Source organism: Rhagoletis pomonella, unplaced genomic scaffold, assembly GCF_013731165.1.
Source record: "Rhagoletis pomonella isolate Grant_MI unplaced genomic scaffold, Rhpom_1.0 Rhpom_scaffold_00008, whole genome shotgun sequence".
In the NCBI taxonomy this organism is placed as follows: Eukaryota; Metazoa; Arthropoda; class Insecta; order Diptera; family Tephritidae; genus Rhagoletis; species Rhagoletis pomonella.
The window spans coordinates 32,584,726-32,601,368 of NW_023458562.1; the positions used below are offsets into that span (position 1 = coordinate 32,584,726).

A 16,643-nucleotide genomic window follows, 5' to 3' on the forward strand; every position below is an offset into this window, starting at 1 on the left:
AAAATGAAGGCTCCAGGGAACTAAGAACACTAAATGCCAGTTTTGAACCACTGTGCAGCAGGGGGTTTATTGTTCTCTTTCAATGGAACTTTAAACTCAGCGTGCAACACGATCCTGATCCTTACTTCTGAAAAATGAAGAGCCGATTTAAAGGACAGTTAAAGAAATAAAGGACAAAAGGCGTCCTTTATTTTGAAAAAAAATTTCAAAGAACAGGGGGTTAAAATAAAGGACTGTCCTTTAAAATAAAGGACGGATGGTCACCTTAGTCATACCGTATGCCAACCAAATCACAATTATGGACGGATTTAAATGAAATATCTCATAAGTTGAATTTTTGACAATTTTTTCCGGGTAAAGCCCAAAACTGATGTAACTCTGACTAAAATATTTGGTTTAAAAAGCATAAATTTCAAGGGAATTTTTTCTGTGTATTATTCATTTTATACAAAATTTTGAAACGAAGCCTTGATAAGGTATATATTGCCTTTCCAACAACACCAATTACGTCTATATTTGGGACACCAAAATTTTTGATCTTTGCCCGCTCGCACAGCACTGTGAGACGGCCAGATTTTCTACGGTCAACACTGCCACCAGCCTCCAGTTGAAGTCATGCACCTAAACATTTGCATGTACTAATACTAGTAAGCTTGTGAATTCGGAGTTATCTTGTTTTTGTCTACCTCTAAATTCCCTTTCTTCTACTTTTTTTTTATGACTTACTCATGTTCAGCTTCTAAGTGCGTTTGCGTCTTAACCGTCTCATATTTGCGATCATCTTCGGCAAAGTTGAAAACTTCACTTAGCTCGTACTCCTTCAACTGCAAAAATAAATAAAGAAAAATTTGATAAAAGAAACGGGCGAAAAGTAGAGCAGAATCAGACACACACGCTTACATATATGTACATACATACTTAGTAAAACAAAGTTAAAAAAGTTTAAGGCAGTGAGCAAAATAAAGAATTTGGCACAAATTTAATCACTAAATCTCCAACTAAATTAAACATTATCTCTATATAGGCATGTGCATATGTACATATTTATTTTGTGTATGTATGTTTATGTGCTCACTGACAAAAGACGCGACTAAAATGGCCAATTAGCGCGGCAATCAGCTTAAACGGAAAATGCTTAAAACAGCTCAGCTCAGCTCAGACGAGAAGTAGCAACCAGGTGTAGGCGTTAACTAAACAAAAGTGAAGAGTATCTACTTATTGCAAATGAGTGTGTGTAGGTGTGCGAGTTTGCACGAATGTGTGCGCTTTTTTGTTTCCCTGGCCTTAACAATTAATTTTATTTTGACAGACACTCATTGTTAACTTTTTTGCTCCGCTTTTGCTTTTGTTTTCTTTAATGTTTTCGAGTAGTGTTAGCTTTGAAAGATGGAGAACACAGATACATACTTAGTAGAATAGCTACTTTTTAGTCATTTTTATAATATGACTCAATATGTGACTGACATGTAAAAGTTCTTCAAAAATACATACCACATTCTTAGCTTTTATTATCCTACTGAGGGTTCACAATTTTAATTAACTTTAAAGAAGAGGGAGTTTACAGTTCGGCGAACAATTTTTTTTTTGTATGCTCACCGTTAACTTCTGACAATGGGAACGAATTTCAATGTTTCTCTATTTATAGGAAAGGTGCAAGCTTAAAGCTGGAGCAGTTCTGATGATCGCTTATTGACAAAATAACGGTAGCATTTTTTAATTGTTTGGTGAATATTAGTTACCTTACATAATGATCTCACCGGAAATCACTGTCCAAACTCCTTTTATTTCCATTTTGAGGACCGGATCAACGTAACCTACAAAGCGTAGCGAGAGCTTTCCCTCAGCTTTACTCTAGTTACAGTGGATCTCTACCCCAACAGAAGATCCTCTTTCTCCGTTACTCGTAAGACTTATTGTGGATACAAAACGATTAGTGCTTCTAATAAAAAGTCGACAGTTTTAAGAACCTCCACCTCAACTAGAGCTACAGTAACACCAAGCTCTTCTATGGCACAAAGAGACCACAATGAAAGTACACAGCGGGTGTAATTTCTTATATCATGCTAACCCCTGATACGAGAAGTCCAAAAGCGTATTTCCGTAAAATAAAGTAAAAAAAGTGTACTATTTAACGTTATGCGCTTTCCAGTAATTAGCTCAGCAACCACTGCTGCAAATGCACACACAGGGTGAACTAGATTCCGTGGGCTACAATCAAAATACCTCAGTGGCGGCTGCGAAAATGGCAAAATGCTGGGTATATTGCAAAATTTTCGAAGATTATAGGCATCATAAGCAAACAATTGAACCATTGATTCAACCCGCGTTAGCAGAAGTGGTGCTACTGCAACGCCCTTGTAGTCTACATATACATATTTATAGTAAAGCTGTAAAAGGCTGCGATGTATAAAATAACCTATGTAGGTGTAATCCGGGGATCTTCTGAAAATTGTTTAGTCCCGAAATATCTCATAACGACCTAAAATGAGAAACTAGGTACCAACGCACATCTTGGATACGCTCAAAGCTTTTAATCCAGGCATTAATAATAATAATAGATTGGAACTTACACATATATTAGTTTTTGGCCGAACTTCCCCTCCGATTTGTGGGGTGAGACTTGATATTGTCCCTCACAGGGGAGGGACCTAAAGTTTTACCCCGACTCATGGCAGAAATACACTCAGAGGTTTGCCATTGCCTGCCGATGGGTGACCGCTGTTAAGAAAACAACTTTTTTTCTAGAGTCTTTTTTGCGATGTTGCTTTGACTCAGGCCTTGCGCGCACTGTTGACCACTAAACACACAGCGGCCGTCGAGGCATTATTAACCAACAAAAGAAAGCGAGTAATACGAATATCCGGTTCGAGCAACAATGCAGGTACTCTCGCTTCTCACTCTAATCCTCTAGTTACACTGTAGGGAAAGTCTCAAGTTTTTAAATGACACAAAAAAAGACGAAACGTAGATTACGAATATGTATTCTGTTGTTTCTAGATCAGGCCATTTTCTGAAGTTATTTTCAATTTTTATGGAAAAAATATCAAATTTTTCGAAATAAGTCAAGCTACTAACTAAGAAAATCTATGAATAATAAAAACCTTGTGAATGGTCAAATGAAAATCTGTAATAATTTTTTTGGACGAAATGCGAAATGTATGTAAGCAGGATAGAATGTTACTCATACGCCATGTATGTATCTTATCTATGCAGAGTAGGGCAAAATTTATTCGAATGACGATTAACAAATATATAAATTCTTGTTTTCGTTATTCGTAAATAATAAATAATTAATTTTATTGAAAAAAAATGATTCGAGTGATGGATAAATCATTTTATTCGTTATTGGAACTTCAATGCTCATATAAATCTTTAATACAAAATTTAGATGTTTTTAATATCGATTGTTTTCATCCAGTATTTCATCAACCCGACAAAGTGTATCTTCCAACTGTAGCAGCAGAATATTTATTCACCGTTAAGTTTCATAGGAGGCAAAGGGTACTGCCATGAGAAGTGCCCCTTTTTGCATATCCAGTTAGACCTCTGCATGACCCAAAAATCCAATTCTAGCCAGCAATGATTATCGTCAACCAAAAGCACTAAAGCTTTGTACCCATTTACTCGGATATACTATATTCATTCATTAAATTTGTCTTACCTGCATTTTTATGCTTCCTTTCTATTTCTAGTTCTCCTACTCGTGCTCTTGATTTTCACCTTTTCTTCTATTACAGAAACGCCCAATATCGTCGTTCGGCCTTCTACTTAATATTAGTTGAAATTTCTTCTTTTTGTTCCAAAGAAATCTTTCTACCAAACAAAAAATTTTCTCTTCCAAAAACTATTCAATAAATTCCTTTCTCAATAAACTTCTTGTTTGTTTTCGGGATTGAAATTCTTCTAACAACAGACTTTCAGGCTCACCTACAACTTTCTGGTATAAGTGCTACCAATAAATTCCTGTGCTATTTGCTCGCTCTCTCACCCACACATGAGTTTACTCACACTATCGCATTGCGCTTCAAATAATTTTCTCGCAAAGTGGCTCCAACTTTGAGCGACTGGCGGTAGCCGCAACATCTCCAATGTGTGGTGTCGCGCATTTTAATTTGTTTTTAGCTTTGTAATAGCACTTCTATGCAATTATGTACTGTAATTTTGTTGTCGTTGTTTTTGTTTTTTGTTTTGCTTGTTACTGCCTGTTGACTTAAGCACAACGAGCGTAGTTTGTTAAGTATTTGTTTGTGGTTACCATCACACTTTTGCGCTTATCGTTTCTGCTATTTGCTTGTCGTCGTGGTTTGGCGTTACTTCGTCGTTGAGTTTTCTTCCATGTTTACAAGCAAACAATCGATTTACTTTCTTGGAAGTATATATATGTTTGTATGTTTGTATGTGGACTTTTCTTTCTATTTTGATCAAGCTTCATTGCCTTAGCTTTTCTTTTTGCTTTACTTACATACTTACATTTAAGCAAATTTTAACTGCTACATACATGTATGTAAAAGCAGACCTCAACACTTTCTACTTGGGCTGACTTGCTGAGAGAAAAAACCAAAGCAAAAAGGCAAATAAAAAACATCGCTCGCAGCCAATAACCATTCCGCCCAGCAGGCAACCAGCCGACTCATAATCCCTACGAAAGCTGTGAAATTTTCTACGCTGGATTATCGTAACGCTGAAAATTCCTTACCGCAGAGATTAAGTGCGATTGGAATTTGTAAATGAGCTAAGCGCCAGGCGGTGCGGCAGCAACTGTGAGCAACATAACTGAGCAAGGAATCGAATGCAATGTTTGCCATGGTTGTAGGAGTAATTACTAGTGGCGTAAGGTCGTGCAAATATTCAGATTCTTTGCAGAAATCTGTGTTACTTTGCTAGCACGTACGATTATTTGTTTGTTCAATGTTTTGCTGCTCAGAAATGCTTTGCTGCTCGTTTGTTGGTTATTTTGGTTGCCGCTTTTAGCTAGTTTTTTTTTGGGTGGTTGTTGAATTTTTAAGTGAGGTTAAAGTGGCTCTTTTTTTTACTTATGAAGCAGTTTTTGGTTGATTAAAATTAAAAACAAAAGCAAAATTAGTTTTCATTTTATTTTATTTATATTAAAAATATGGAAGTTTGTGTGTGAGTTTGTTGCTCCTCAGCTCAAAAACTTATTACATGTACTTTAATGAAATTTTACACATGCCACCGTTTCGAAAAGCTAACATTAATTAATAATAGGTTAAATAGAATTTTAAAACAATGTGGGTGTCAAACGAAAATGGTTGAAACACGATTTATTTTCAAAATATTTTTGAAGAGAGTTACCACCGATTTGCAAAGTTAAAACCAAGTTAACAAGTTTATTCGAATATTTAAATATGAATAACAAGCGAGCGAAGCTTAACAGCCCATTTCACGATAGCAATTTTATTGAAAAATGATTTTAATTTTTTGAATTTTATATGGAATTCGACAGAAAATAAAAAATAATTTTCTATTTAAATTGCTGGTGAAATCGGCTGTAAGAAAGCTTTATTTCGAAAAAAATTTTACCTGTTTGGAAATTCAAATTTCAAAATTCAAAATCAATTTAATAACAAATTAAATAAATAAATATGAAAATCGAGCCCTAACTGTCAAAAAAATGTAACAACATTTTTTCCAAATTTTATTTTTGATCCGGAGATGCATCTAGATGCTCTAGGAACATTTATGCATCAAAAATTAAATTTTGAAAAAGTACCGCTTACGTCTTTTTGGCGGTTAGGGCTCGAAATAATATTGAAGAAGGTTACCACCTGTTTAGAAATGCAAATAAATTTAATTGACAAGATAATGGAATATTTTGATAAGGGCCTCAAAGGATAAGGTCTAAAAATACTTTGTGCTTAAAACAAGTTTGAAGAGAGTTGCCACCTTCTCCTTAAAATTTAATAGATTAGTTCATTGTAACCTTTTAAAAAGCATATGTAGGTGTAAATAGAAAAGATTTTGAGAAGATTTTAAGAGGGTTGCCCCCTGCTGCCTTACATGGAAGTTTAGTCGATGTTTCGTGCATATCAACTATAATTAAGTAATTGTGATTTAGTGAACGTCACACCGCTGCAAAGAATAAGATTCTCCCCAGCGGGCCGAAACAATGTTTCGAAGGAAGCTTTTATAGATCGGATCACCTAGGTAGGAGCGACGAGAACAAGCTGAAATGCTGGGGGAAAGGAAAACGTTAGGAAATAAATACTTATATTGATAGCTCGGCAGCCATTGAGGTTCTACTTTCATAAACTGAATAGTCAAAGGCCGTTGTAGATTATAACCAGGCAATAGGAAAGTTGGCGATGGCAAAAAGAATACACATATTTTTGATCCCTAAAACAGAGCTGCTCCAGGTAACGAAAGAACTGATGGACTATCCAAGGACCACAATTCGCTAAAGGAACGACAATGCTCTGAAAAAACGGTTTAGGTTGAGCAACAATTCACTGCTCATAAATGTATCTAGCAAACACTAAAACGTTGTTTTGCTTTAAATGAAGCCAGCATAGCGGAACGTATTTTCTCGGTATGTATGAGTGCCAGGAGCTTAAAATGCTGGCCGAAAGGAAAAACAGCCCTTTTTATAAAGTATCAGAAATTAAGGCAATGCGGTAAGCTTTCAAGACAAGGGCGAATTCCTTTAAAACCGACCACGGCGAACTAATGCTGAATGGTGATGGCTTGAATCCATTACAGGAGATGACTCCGAGCCCCAATCGAAGACGACGGCGGCGATGTGCCACTACCCGACTATAATAGGGTACGAAAAAAATTTTCTAGCTGAAGAACACCAAAGCTGTTTGAGCTGACGGCTCGCCAATTCAAGTTCGCCGGCGCAGAAACATAGATAATTAAGGCATCTCTAGAAGCGGCTCTTGGAATGATCTCGCGGAAGATTTTTGTGCATTTCCGAATTGGGGCGAAGGTCTTGGCTTCACATGGCGTCCACAGAGAAGAAATATACATAAACTTAAACCGAAAAAAACTAAAACTGCGAAAGTACAAACCGCAACAAAACATACACTAAAATCCTAATAAAATAAAATGGCTTCTTTTGGGTAGTACCCTAAAAGGTCAACAAAAAAAGTGAAATTACGAAGTACATTTCCATGAAGAAATAGGGTGACCTAAGCGCCAGAAATTAAGCTCAAGGTTTAATAACCCAGCATTAGGTACTAACAGTCATACAAAAATCGTTCGTAGTCAAAGCCTCCACCAACCATATAACAATTTCTTTACCCTGATTGACCACAGAGTGAGTGTTGTTTATCTAGCAGCTATGCGACATAGCCACACTACTTATTATAAATTGTACGGAAAGCGTTGTAGTTAGGTAAAGTGGGGTGGTGATTGAAATTGCCAGCCTAAGGCTAAATAAAGGAAGGTTACACAACCAGCTAGGCACTGTTGTGGCAAATGCTGTACATAATACGAATTACTGAGCAGGCAATGTGGTTTAGGTGCTTTCGCAATCATTCCCGAAAACTGCGCTGCTGTACTGCCAGTATACTAGTTTGCGTCCGTAGATGTAGTACGCTGCCTTTTGCGGTTTCGACTTCTACTGCTGGCCTCTTCATCACCCCCGTTATGCCATTGACTTTTGGGAGGTCCGCTTGCGGTTATAAAATAGAAATTGAAGGCGTTCGTATAATTACAATGAGGCAACAACAACCATGCACACACACAAACACATACAGAGTAACTCATAAACAGCAGCAGACTATAATAAAGTGTAGTGCACATACTAAGAAATTTGCAGAAATATTTGGACCATTTCCCTTGTACATACATACAACCACGGTTGCCATTTGTTTCTTCTTTTTTTTTGTCAAAAAGTGTACATAAAAAGAATTTTATCAAAATATATTTTAGTTGTGTATATTATTCAAGTGTTTTACAAAAGCACATTGGTAATAAGTCATGTTATTCAAAGGTAATTACCTTTGGCGTGAAATATTTTTCTAAAGTATTCTTCACTTATATATATGAGTAATTCCATCCAAAATTTTTTTCGTGCGAAACATTTTTTTTGTGGCCTTTGAGGCAAAATATTAGATACGTATTTTTTTATTTCGACACAATATAAAAAATTTTGGAGTTATGAATTTACAAAATTTTCACGCTTGAATAAAATACCTCTAAACATTTGCGTATACGAAGAAAAGTATTTCATTATAAAAATAACTAGCCGGCCTAAAGTTTACGCATTTTTCTTAGCTTTCTAATGAGAAATACGTTGATTTTTTTTTTTTTTTTTATAAACAAAGGGTACATTTTTATAAACAAATATTTTTTTTGAACTATTTTTATTCAGTTATTTTCATTGAAAAATGCACATTTGGCTCTTTAGTTATTGTGTCGAAATAAAAAAATACGTGTCTAATATTTTGCATCAAAGAACACAAAAAAATGCTTAGCATGAAACAAATTTTTGAATGTAAATTTTGGATGAAATGACACATACATATATTAGTTTCTTAACTTTTTTGTTGGCAATCTAGTTTTATAACCATAGATTGGCTCGTTTGGCAAGAACATTTTCACCATTTAATGTTAACATTTTGAGGTATCTTAACCTTTTAAAATGAAAAAATCGTTAAATATAAAAAATTACTAAATAGTTGCGACAGCTATATCTACATAATCTTTTATTTATTTTTAACTTGGTGGCACACTCTTGAAACTTCCCATAGATGTTGTACTCGATGCCAACATTCCTTGCCTCTAATATGAACATTCTAGTTGAAAACTTCCCAAAGTTATTTAAAAAAATATATGATTTTTTCGCGTGACAATGAAAAAGTTAATCATTTCGATACTTTTGGGGGTTTTCAATCTTTTTCTTTGACACTCCTTTTTTTTCTTTTAATAGTTAGACGTTCGCCATAGATTTTAATAACTCGCGAAACGGTATTCCTTGACACGTTTTCTTTTTAGCGATGGTTTTGGTGTATGAAACCGGAAAAAATCACCAAAAGTAATACATTTCGGCCAAAATGGCAACCGTGCACTCGGCCATAGGTACATATATGAACCTAAATTTATAGAGCTATTTTTGTGGTAGGCAAGCTCTCATTTACTTACGCACACACTTGTTTAGTAGGTACATTAGCATCATCTGTGTGCTATTTGCAACATTAGTTATGCTGTAGTAGATTTTTGCATGTGTATTCAAGGAGGCGTTATGGGCGCAACATTTTGTGGTTATGTGGGACACTTTAATGGGCGTATACATGCATTTTGTTTTAGCACAGTTATTTTATGGTGGTAGTTAGGCAGCATTTAAAGTGATGCTAAAATCTTGTTACAGGCAAGACGAAAGGACGAGCCATTTTATAGGTACGAATATATAGGAAAAATCTATAAGCCCATATTTTAGGTATGCCATTCGATTTTATTAAAGTGACCTTTGACACAAATTACTGTCTTAACTTTACATACATATATGTACATTTTATTCTAACTGTACATATTTTTGTTCCTATATACATATATTTTATGTACAGCCATCATTGTGATCATTGGTTATTTGTAGTCGTTAAGGTTTAAGTGAAATATACATATATGCATAACTATTAATGTAGATAAATTTATCTTATCCACTCCCAAAAGGCCAAAACTGTGCTCATCAACCATTCGACCTCGATCACCTTAATCGCTTGCCGGCTTGATTGAATTGCTTGTTGTTGAGTAATTTGTTTGGGGATTTTCGATTCGCTTATAAATCTCAGCTCCTATTGTGTCAATTAATCAACGCATTGCTGGCGCAGCAACGAGAACGTATGGAATTGCAGCCGGCAAATCTCAAGCTGTTCATAAATTTGGTCGTACAATTTCTAAACAATCGCAGTTGTGGGCCAAGCGAATAATGCCTGAGACAGTGGACAAATTAAAAACTAATTGCGTGAAATTAGTGAACTACTATAATATACGGCGATTGAATAGAGAAGCTGCGAATAAATTAGGAAGTCTTTAATTTAGTCAGAAGATTTGTATCTCAAAAAAAAAAACTCAGTTGTTTTTTATGTATGTAAATAAATTTGTACTTATTGCTGGGAACTTGACATTTTGGTATGCCAACAATCATAAATTCCAGATCTGGGCATCTCTAATCCACATCACCATTCACCAAAGTTACTGCGTGGTACCGATTGTAGGTCGGCGGCCTTATTGGCTCGAACTTTTTTGAAAATGACATTAGCGGTGACCACCACTGTTAACGGCGAGAACTAAAGGACGATTACATAAGCCTGCAAAATTTCATTTTTCTCCAGTTTAAATAGCTGTTAGGGGTTTGTCTGTGAAGTTGGCAATGGAATGACGGAAAAAAGAGGAAAAAACTGCTTTGAGTAGATTTTTAATAGCTCTATAGTTCCTGAAAATAAAAAGTTCTGAATAATTACTTCTAGTTTCATAAATCGCAGAATTCCCCCAATATGTCCCGTTGAGCATTTTTTGTCTCAGATTTTAGATACCTCATCCGATCGTGCAGAGTACTGACGCCAATTGGGAATGCCAAGTGAAGCCAATTCCTTCTCCACTTGGTCTATCCATCGCAGTGGGGCGGCCTCCCGCTTCCTCTGCTACCACCAACGGGTCCTGAGTTGTATACTTGTATACATAAAAAAAAATGTTGCTGAGTAAGTCAGTTATGCAGCTCTAATTATCTTGTCCAACATCAAATTAAAGAAAACACATGAAACAGAGTCGCCCTGTCTGAGACCTCGTTTGGTAGCAAACGGCGCGGTGAGATATTTCCCAATTCTGATTTATCAACGTCATTTACACAGCTATGACAGTTTCGCGGGGATGCCAAATTCAGACATCGGCAACTCCTCTCAGTGCTGTCGAAGGCGGCTTTGAAGTCAACGAAAAGGGGGTGAGTGTCGACCCTTTTCTCGCGGGTATTTTCATAGATTTGGCGTATTGTGAATATCCGGTCTATGGTGGATTTGCCAGGTCTAAAGCCACACTGTGTATCCCAATCAGTTCGCTGACGGTGGGCTTCAGTCTTTTACACAATACACTCGCTACCATTCGGTAGTGTGAAAAGTGTTCCCTATATAATTTAAGTACGTTCTGGACACCAGTAACTAGGTCGCCATTGTTGTTCTTACAAGGGTACGCCCTGGTCTTGAAACCTTTCGGCGACCTGCCTTACTCTCTGGTAGAATTTTCGGGCTTTTCTGCTATCGGCCTGCATTTAAAACTCTTCGCACTCACGTATTTCGGCCTCTCCCTTCTGATTTGCTTCCCGCTTCAGTTCCCTATAGCGGTCCCGCATAGCTCGCCTTGCAGCCTGGCCCTGTAGGCGGTATGTTTTTTCTCTACAGTCCCTTGACACTACTCATCGCACCAATTGTTCTTTCTGCCACGCTGAAATAAGACTGCTTCTTCAACGGCGGTACTTAGTGAAAGGGAAGTTCTTCGCTTGTGTCGGTTTGTTGAAGCGTACTCTATGAGAGCAGGCGTGAGGGTCGAGTATCGAATGCAGCTTATCGACGTTAAACTTTCAATAAACTTTTTGGGCGCACATTTTTTACGGCACAGAGGCAGGAGCATATCATCGCTGCAACAATATTAAAGTCCGAGTGGATGTTTGGACTTCGAACCTGCCCAAAGCACTGAAAACATGCCTTTCGTTTATCATGGCGTGATCGATTTGGTTTCGCTTTTTTCGATCTAGAGACAGCCACGTAGTTTGATAGATCTTTTCATGGATCTTTGCTGATCTTTGCTGGAACCTACTTGTTGGGAATCTAGATCACTTGAGTCTGCTTGACGAACTGAGTTTGAGTTGTGAGAGGTCCTTTGTCTGTCTTCGTATGCAGATTTTGTCCAGAAACACTTCGATTGAATTTTTTCAGGGAACGATTCTAATCACTTACATATGTCATATAAATAAGTTTTGCTTGAGAATGCAAAAACTCCTGGGTTATTATCCTAAAATCCTTGCTGTACAAAAAATGTTATGTTTTACGGCCATTGCTACAAAAATCTACTTCAAATCAAGACTCAAGGTAACATAAATATTTAATAACAGCAGTAAAAATGATTTGAGCAGCAAAAGTTTACGGTAATGACCAGCAGTTACATTAAATCAAGTCTTAAAAATTGCATACGAAAGCGGAAATTAAAACGCATTTTAATGTCCTCCTGTTACAATGCCGCATAAACTAACATGCACACATACACACACGCACATCCTACGCCCATTTTACTCGCTTTACTATAAATTTGCAAACATTTCAACGCCCCTTTTTTCCCTACTTTGATGTGCCACACTGTAATTAAGTGGATGTGCTCATTGTAAAGGCATAGAAAAGGGCGCAAAAAGGCAGACGCAATAAAGTATGGATATGTGCGCGAGTATGTGTGTGCGGAATCACTGCACTTACATTTAACATGTAATTTTTATGTAATTAAATGTTTTTTCCCTTACCTCAAGCGGAATGTGTGTGGGCGTAGTGTCGCCGCGGAGCGTAAGCAGAGTCAGATATATTTGTGCGGGAGTGGGTGCTGGGCATGCAGCCAGGGATGCCTTAAAGTTTGATTAAACGTTTGGATACCCGTACATCGCGTATGAGTAACATTATTTCCTGCCTATATTTCAACAAAAGAAAATATTGCATTTATTTACGCGAAAGTGGTAGTACTTGCCACTTCATTTCTGTAGTGAATTTTTTCCTCTACGATGTAGTATCTTTATATCTTTGTTTAAACCATTTGATTTAACGCAGTTAGAGTTTTTGGCATTGAGCTAGACAATGCTTGCAAGTTTTTCATTAACTAAAACATTCGAAAAAAATATATGCTATTTTTATTCCATCATCGGACTAGACTTAAAGGTTCCGTAATAGTTTTTGCGAAGAAACTTTTGAAGAAAATCGATCAGTACGTGCTTTTTTTTGGAAGTTGACATTTAATAATTAAAATTTTAATAAAATCGGTTATGAAAAACTTTTCGATTTTTTATTCCAAAAGTGTTTTGGAAAGAAAAAATTTCAAAAATAGATAGTCAAATTTCAAATCTGATTTAAATTTTCATATTTAAAATAATGGTCAATCAAATTTCAAAAAATTAAAAAAAAATGGTTTTGAAAAATTTTTCAACTTTATATTTCAAACGCGTTTTGAAAAAAAAAATTAAAAAAGATTCGCTGTTTTTTCGAAAAAAAAAATTCAAGAAAAAAAGTGAAAAAAAAACTAAAGTCGGAATTTTAATGCTCTCATCCCCTGAGAATTTTTTTATATCGAAAAAACTTGACCCCTATTTTTATTGAATCAAAAAGTATTTACTTCAAAAACTTTGAGCGCATTGAGTGGCTTTTAAATATTTTATTTTATTTAAAAATTTTTTTCAGTTTAGAACAATTCTGGGGGGGGTGGGAGCTTCAAACTTTCGACTATATATATTTTTTTTGAACCACCCTAATATATATATATATATATTGTTTTCACTGAAAAAAACTTTAATGAAAGTGAATAATAATCATTTCGGGGAATACCACTGCTAATTGGAGAGCTTTTTCAGGAATTTAGGGGAATTAGCCTTAACGGAGTTGGCAGCCCTGCATGCAACATCAGCGCTTATATTTTGTGGTAGAAAATTTTGCGTGATTTCTTGCCACTTACAGGCCATAAATATGTGCGAAGGCATAAGAATTTTTTTTTATACATATTTTCATGCACGCACATTTTTTTTATATTATTTATTTCAGTCACACACACACATACGCGCTTCGTTGGCCCGTTGTATTGCGCAAGTGAAAGGTGGCCGGTGCCGTTAATGGGTCATTAGTATGCTCATTTTTATTCTATTTAGTTTCAGCTTTACGGCTGACCACGTTTTAGGCGCTTTTTCATGCCATAGTGAGCATGTGTGTGTGTATAGTACCAACATATGTATATACGCGTGCCTGTGTGTATGTGGCACATGCCATACACATTAATATTGGCCGCCGTTAATTGCTGCTTGTGGCAAATGCAACTGATTTGCTGTTAATTAAGTGCGGCAACAGCTGACAACATGCTACAAAAAATGGGGCAAAATCAGCAAACAAGCCCGCTAACAGGCGTACAGTGTGTGAACCATACATACATAAGCCTAGAGCCTAGAGCCCAGCGCTGCCTTATTGCCGGCCAATTAATCAACATATCAAACGTAGCGCAGCGTGTAGTAAATGACGCATATTTTATCATTAACAACTTTAATATACAAATACACTGCCAGCTATACACACACACACATACATAAATATATATTTACTATAAATATTTATATTTGTAAATGGCATATACATAAATAAGTTTGTATGCATTGCTCCACTTTCGCTTCACTGCCACATTTAATTGCCTACTTTCATCAGCGATTCGCCAAGTCGTCGTCGTTCGCTTACTTACTTACTTACCTTAATAAATTGAAATGTCGCTATTGGCGGCAATCGTTTGCTCTTTGGATAGAAGAAGCTACTCGCTGGATGTGCTGGATAGCGTGATGTGATGCGATAGATGACACCTTGTGGCGATGTTGGCCAATTGGGCGCAGTAAATGTGAAACCATTATCGGTGCCCGCATCCAGTGGATCCATTTCGACGGTAACAGTGTCAATCCAAGAGCCGCCGACACAGAGCTGTAAGTAATTAAATGAAAATAATTAAATAATTTATTACGATGCTTTTTCAGCTGGAAATTCGTATGTGGTTAAGTAAGCGTATAAATTGAATAAACATCAGTTAATTTCTGGCAGTAGTAAAGAATTTTATGCTCACTAGCACTGTAATCGTAAATAATCTGTTTTGTCATCTGAGGGTACTTTTTTTCAAAAAGTTCTTTAAGGAACTATTTTCCATTTTTGGGGGTATTTTCAAATCGGTCCAGCTCTCGTAAATCTTAATATTTTTCCGAAATATTTTGGTGGGCGTCTTAAAATATAATAAATTTTGAAATGCCGGCAGAAAACCCGCAACTATTTTTGGTGATGCAGTCTAATGTACATACATACATATATCACACATTTTTGTAATTTTACGTGTTCAAGTAATTGAATTAACGAATACTCTTCAGCGCTATTTGTAAACATTATTTCGCAAATCAGCATAGAAAAATTACATTAAAAAAATCGATTTACTTTTCATTTGTATAATTTTGTGTGTACCCCCCGTGAAGTAAGACAAGCAAACAACACAAAATATCAGCAATGACAAAGCATACTTTTAAGCGCAAATTTACAAAGTAAACACATTTAATTCTTTCCACTCCCAATATTCTTACCAAAATCCGCTAAATGAGTTTGAGTTCGAATATTTGTATATGGCTGTGCATCGCATTAATTGGAAAAGCATTACTGTCGGCTTAGGACTAACGAAAATTATATTCATTGCCAGTGGTGACGCTTTGAAGTGCTCACAAACGAGCCTAAGAGTATGCAATGCAGACATAAAAAATCTGAATATAATGTCAATGCTATTAAATGTAAATCGTCACAAATCGCATTAGTGAGAGTGATATGAAATGAAGAAAGATTGCGTGGAATAGTAAAGTAAGGGAATAAAGTCAGAGTGGCGAAGAACGACAGACAGTGTGTGGAGTGAGAGATTGAAAGGGATTGAGTTAGGTACGATACCTTTCGGATCGAATCAATTGGAGCTGATAGAAAGTAGTAGTATTGCTTGCGGTCATTATGGAAAGCATTTGGAGTGGATGGAAGTGTAGTAGACAAAGACGATTGAGAGCGGGGTAGAGTGCAAGCGGCAAAGCAACACAAATTGCTAGAACACACAGCATATTTGTGGATTCTAGGGCATGCTGATTGACAGAAGCAATCAAATAGAAATCAAAATCCAAATACAAATCGAAAGCAATTGAAGCTGAAAGCCATTGATGGCATTATACGACTATATAGACAAATAATTCAGACAGCGCTGATGTTGTTGTTATTGCATGTCATAAAAATAACAACAAGCATTCGTATGCAGTGCGAAGATGGAAAGCAGTCAACGAGAATAATGATGACAACACAAATGAATACTTGAAGAGCAGAGTGGACGTAGAGTACTCGTCAAAAGAATGAGATGCAGGTTGTTGATTTCTATACTAAATAAGCAGAGAACGGGAAAATGTTAATGTGGCAGCTTTAAGTGGTGGTGTTATGACCAGCAATGCCATGCTTGTTCAGAGCATGCGACTCGTCGACGACCACCAAAGTTCCACTGTCTGGGTATTAACCTAAGTAGCAGTCACCTCAATCGATTTGTGCGCTTTCAGCACGTTACGCTGCTTCTCTTCTATTTTATCTACACCCACTTATTGTCATGTTCTACTAAATACTGTCTTATTGCGATTCGCGTTAGATATCTCTTCATGCCACCCACATTGTTTCCGTCACTTTGCATTTAATTTGATTGCGTTTGTCTCACTTCAGCGTTGGTTAAGTTGTAGTTGTGGCTTCACCTTATCCTTCTCTCCCTTTTCCACTAGGCACTAGTTGAAGTACATACAAGATGTAGCACCCTTTAGCACAATCTTAGCGACATTGTCGCACCGTATTTAGCCATTGGCGTTGCATGCAACTTGCTTCCGGTTATCAGCTGTTGGCTGTCGGCTGTCGCCTGCGGCTGTC

The 16,643-nt window shown here is 36.6% G+C and overlaps 1 protein-coding gene across 1 annotated transcript in view; it reads right to left on the reverse strand.

The window, feature by feature from the left end:
- The window catches only part of LOC118744628 (spondin-1), a 195,945-nt gene that overhangs the window by 13,898 nt on the left and 165,404 nt on the right, over positions 1 to 16,643 (reverse strand). The window contains exons 3-4 of the mRNA XM_036477765.1: positions 14,433 to 14,654; positions 727 to 824 (exon numbers count right to left, since the gene is read on the reverse strand). Coding sequence (XP_036333658.1) covers positions 727 to 824; positions 14,433 to 14,654 — 320 coding nt within the window. The remainder of the gene's footprint in view (positions 1 to 726; positions 825 to 14,432; positions 14,655 to 16,643) is intronic.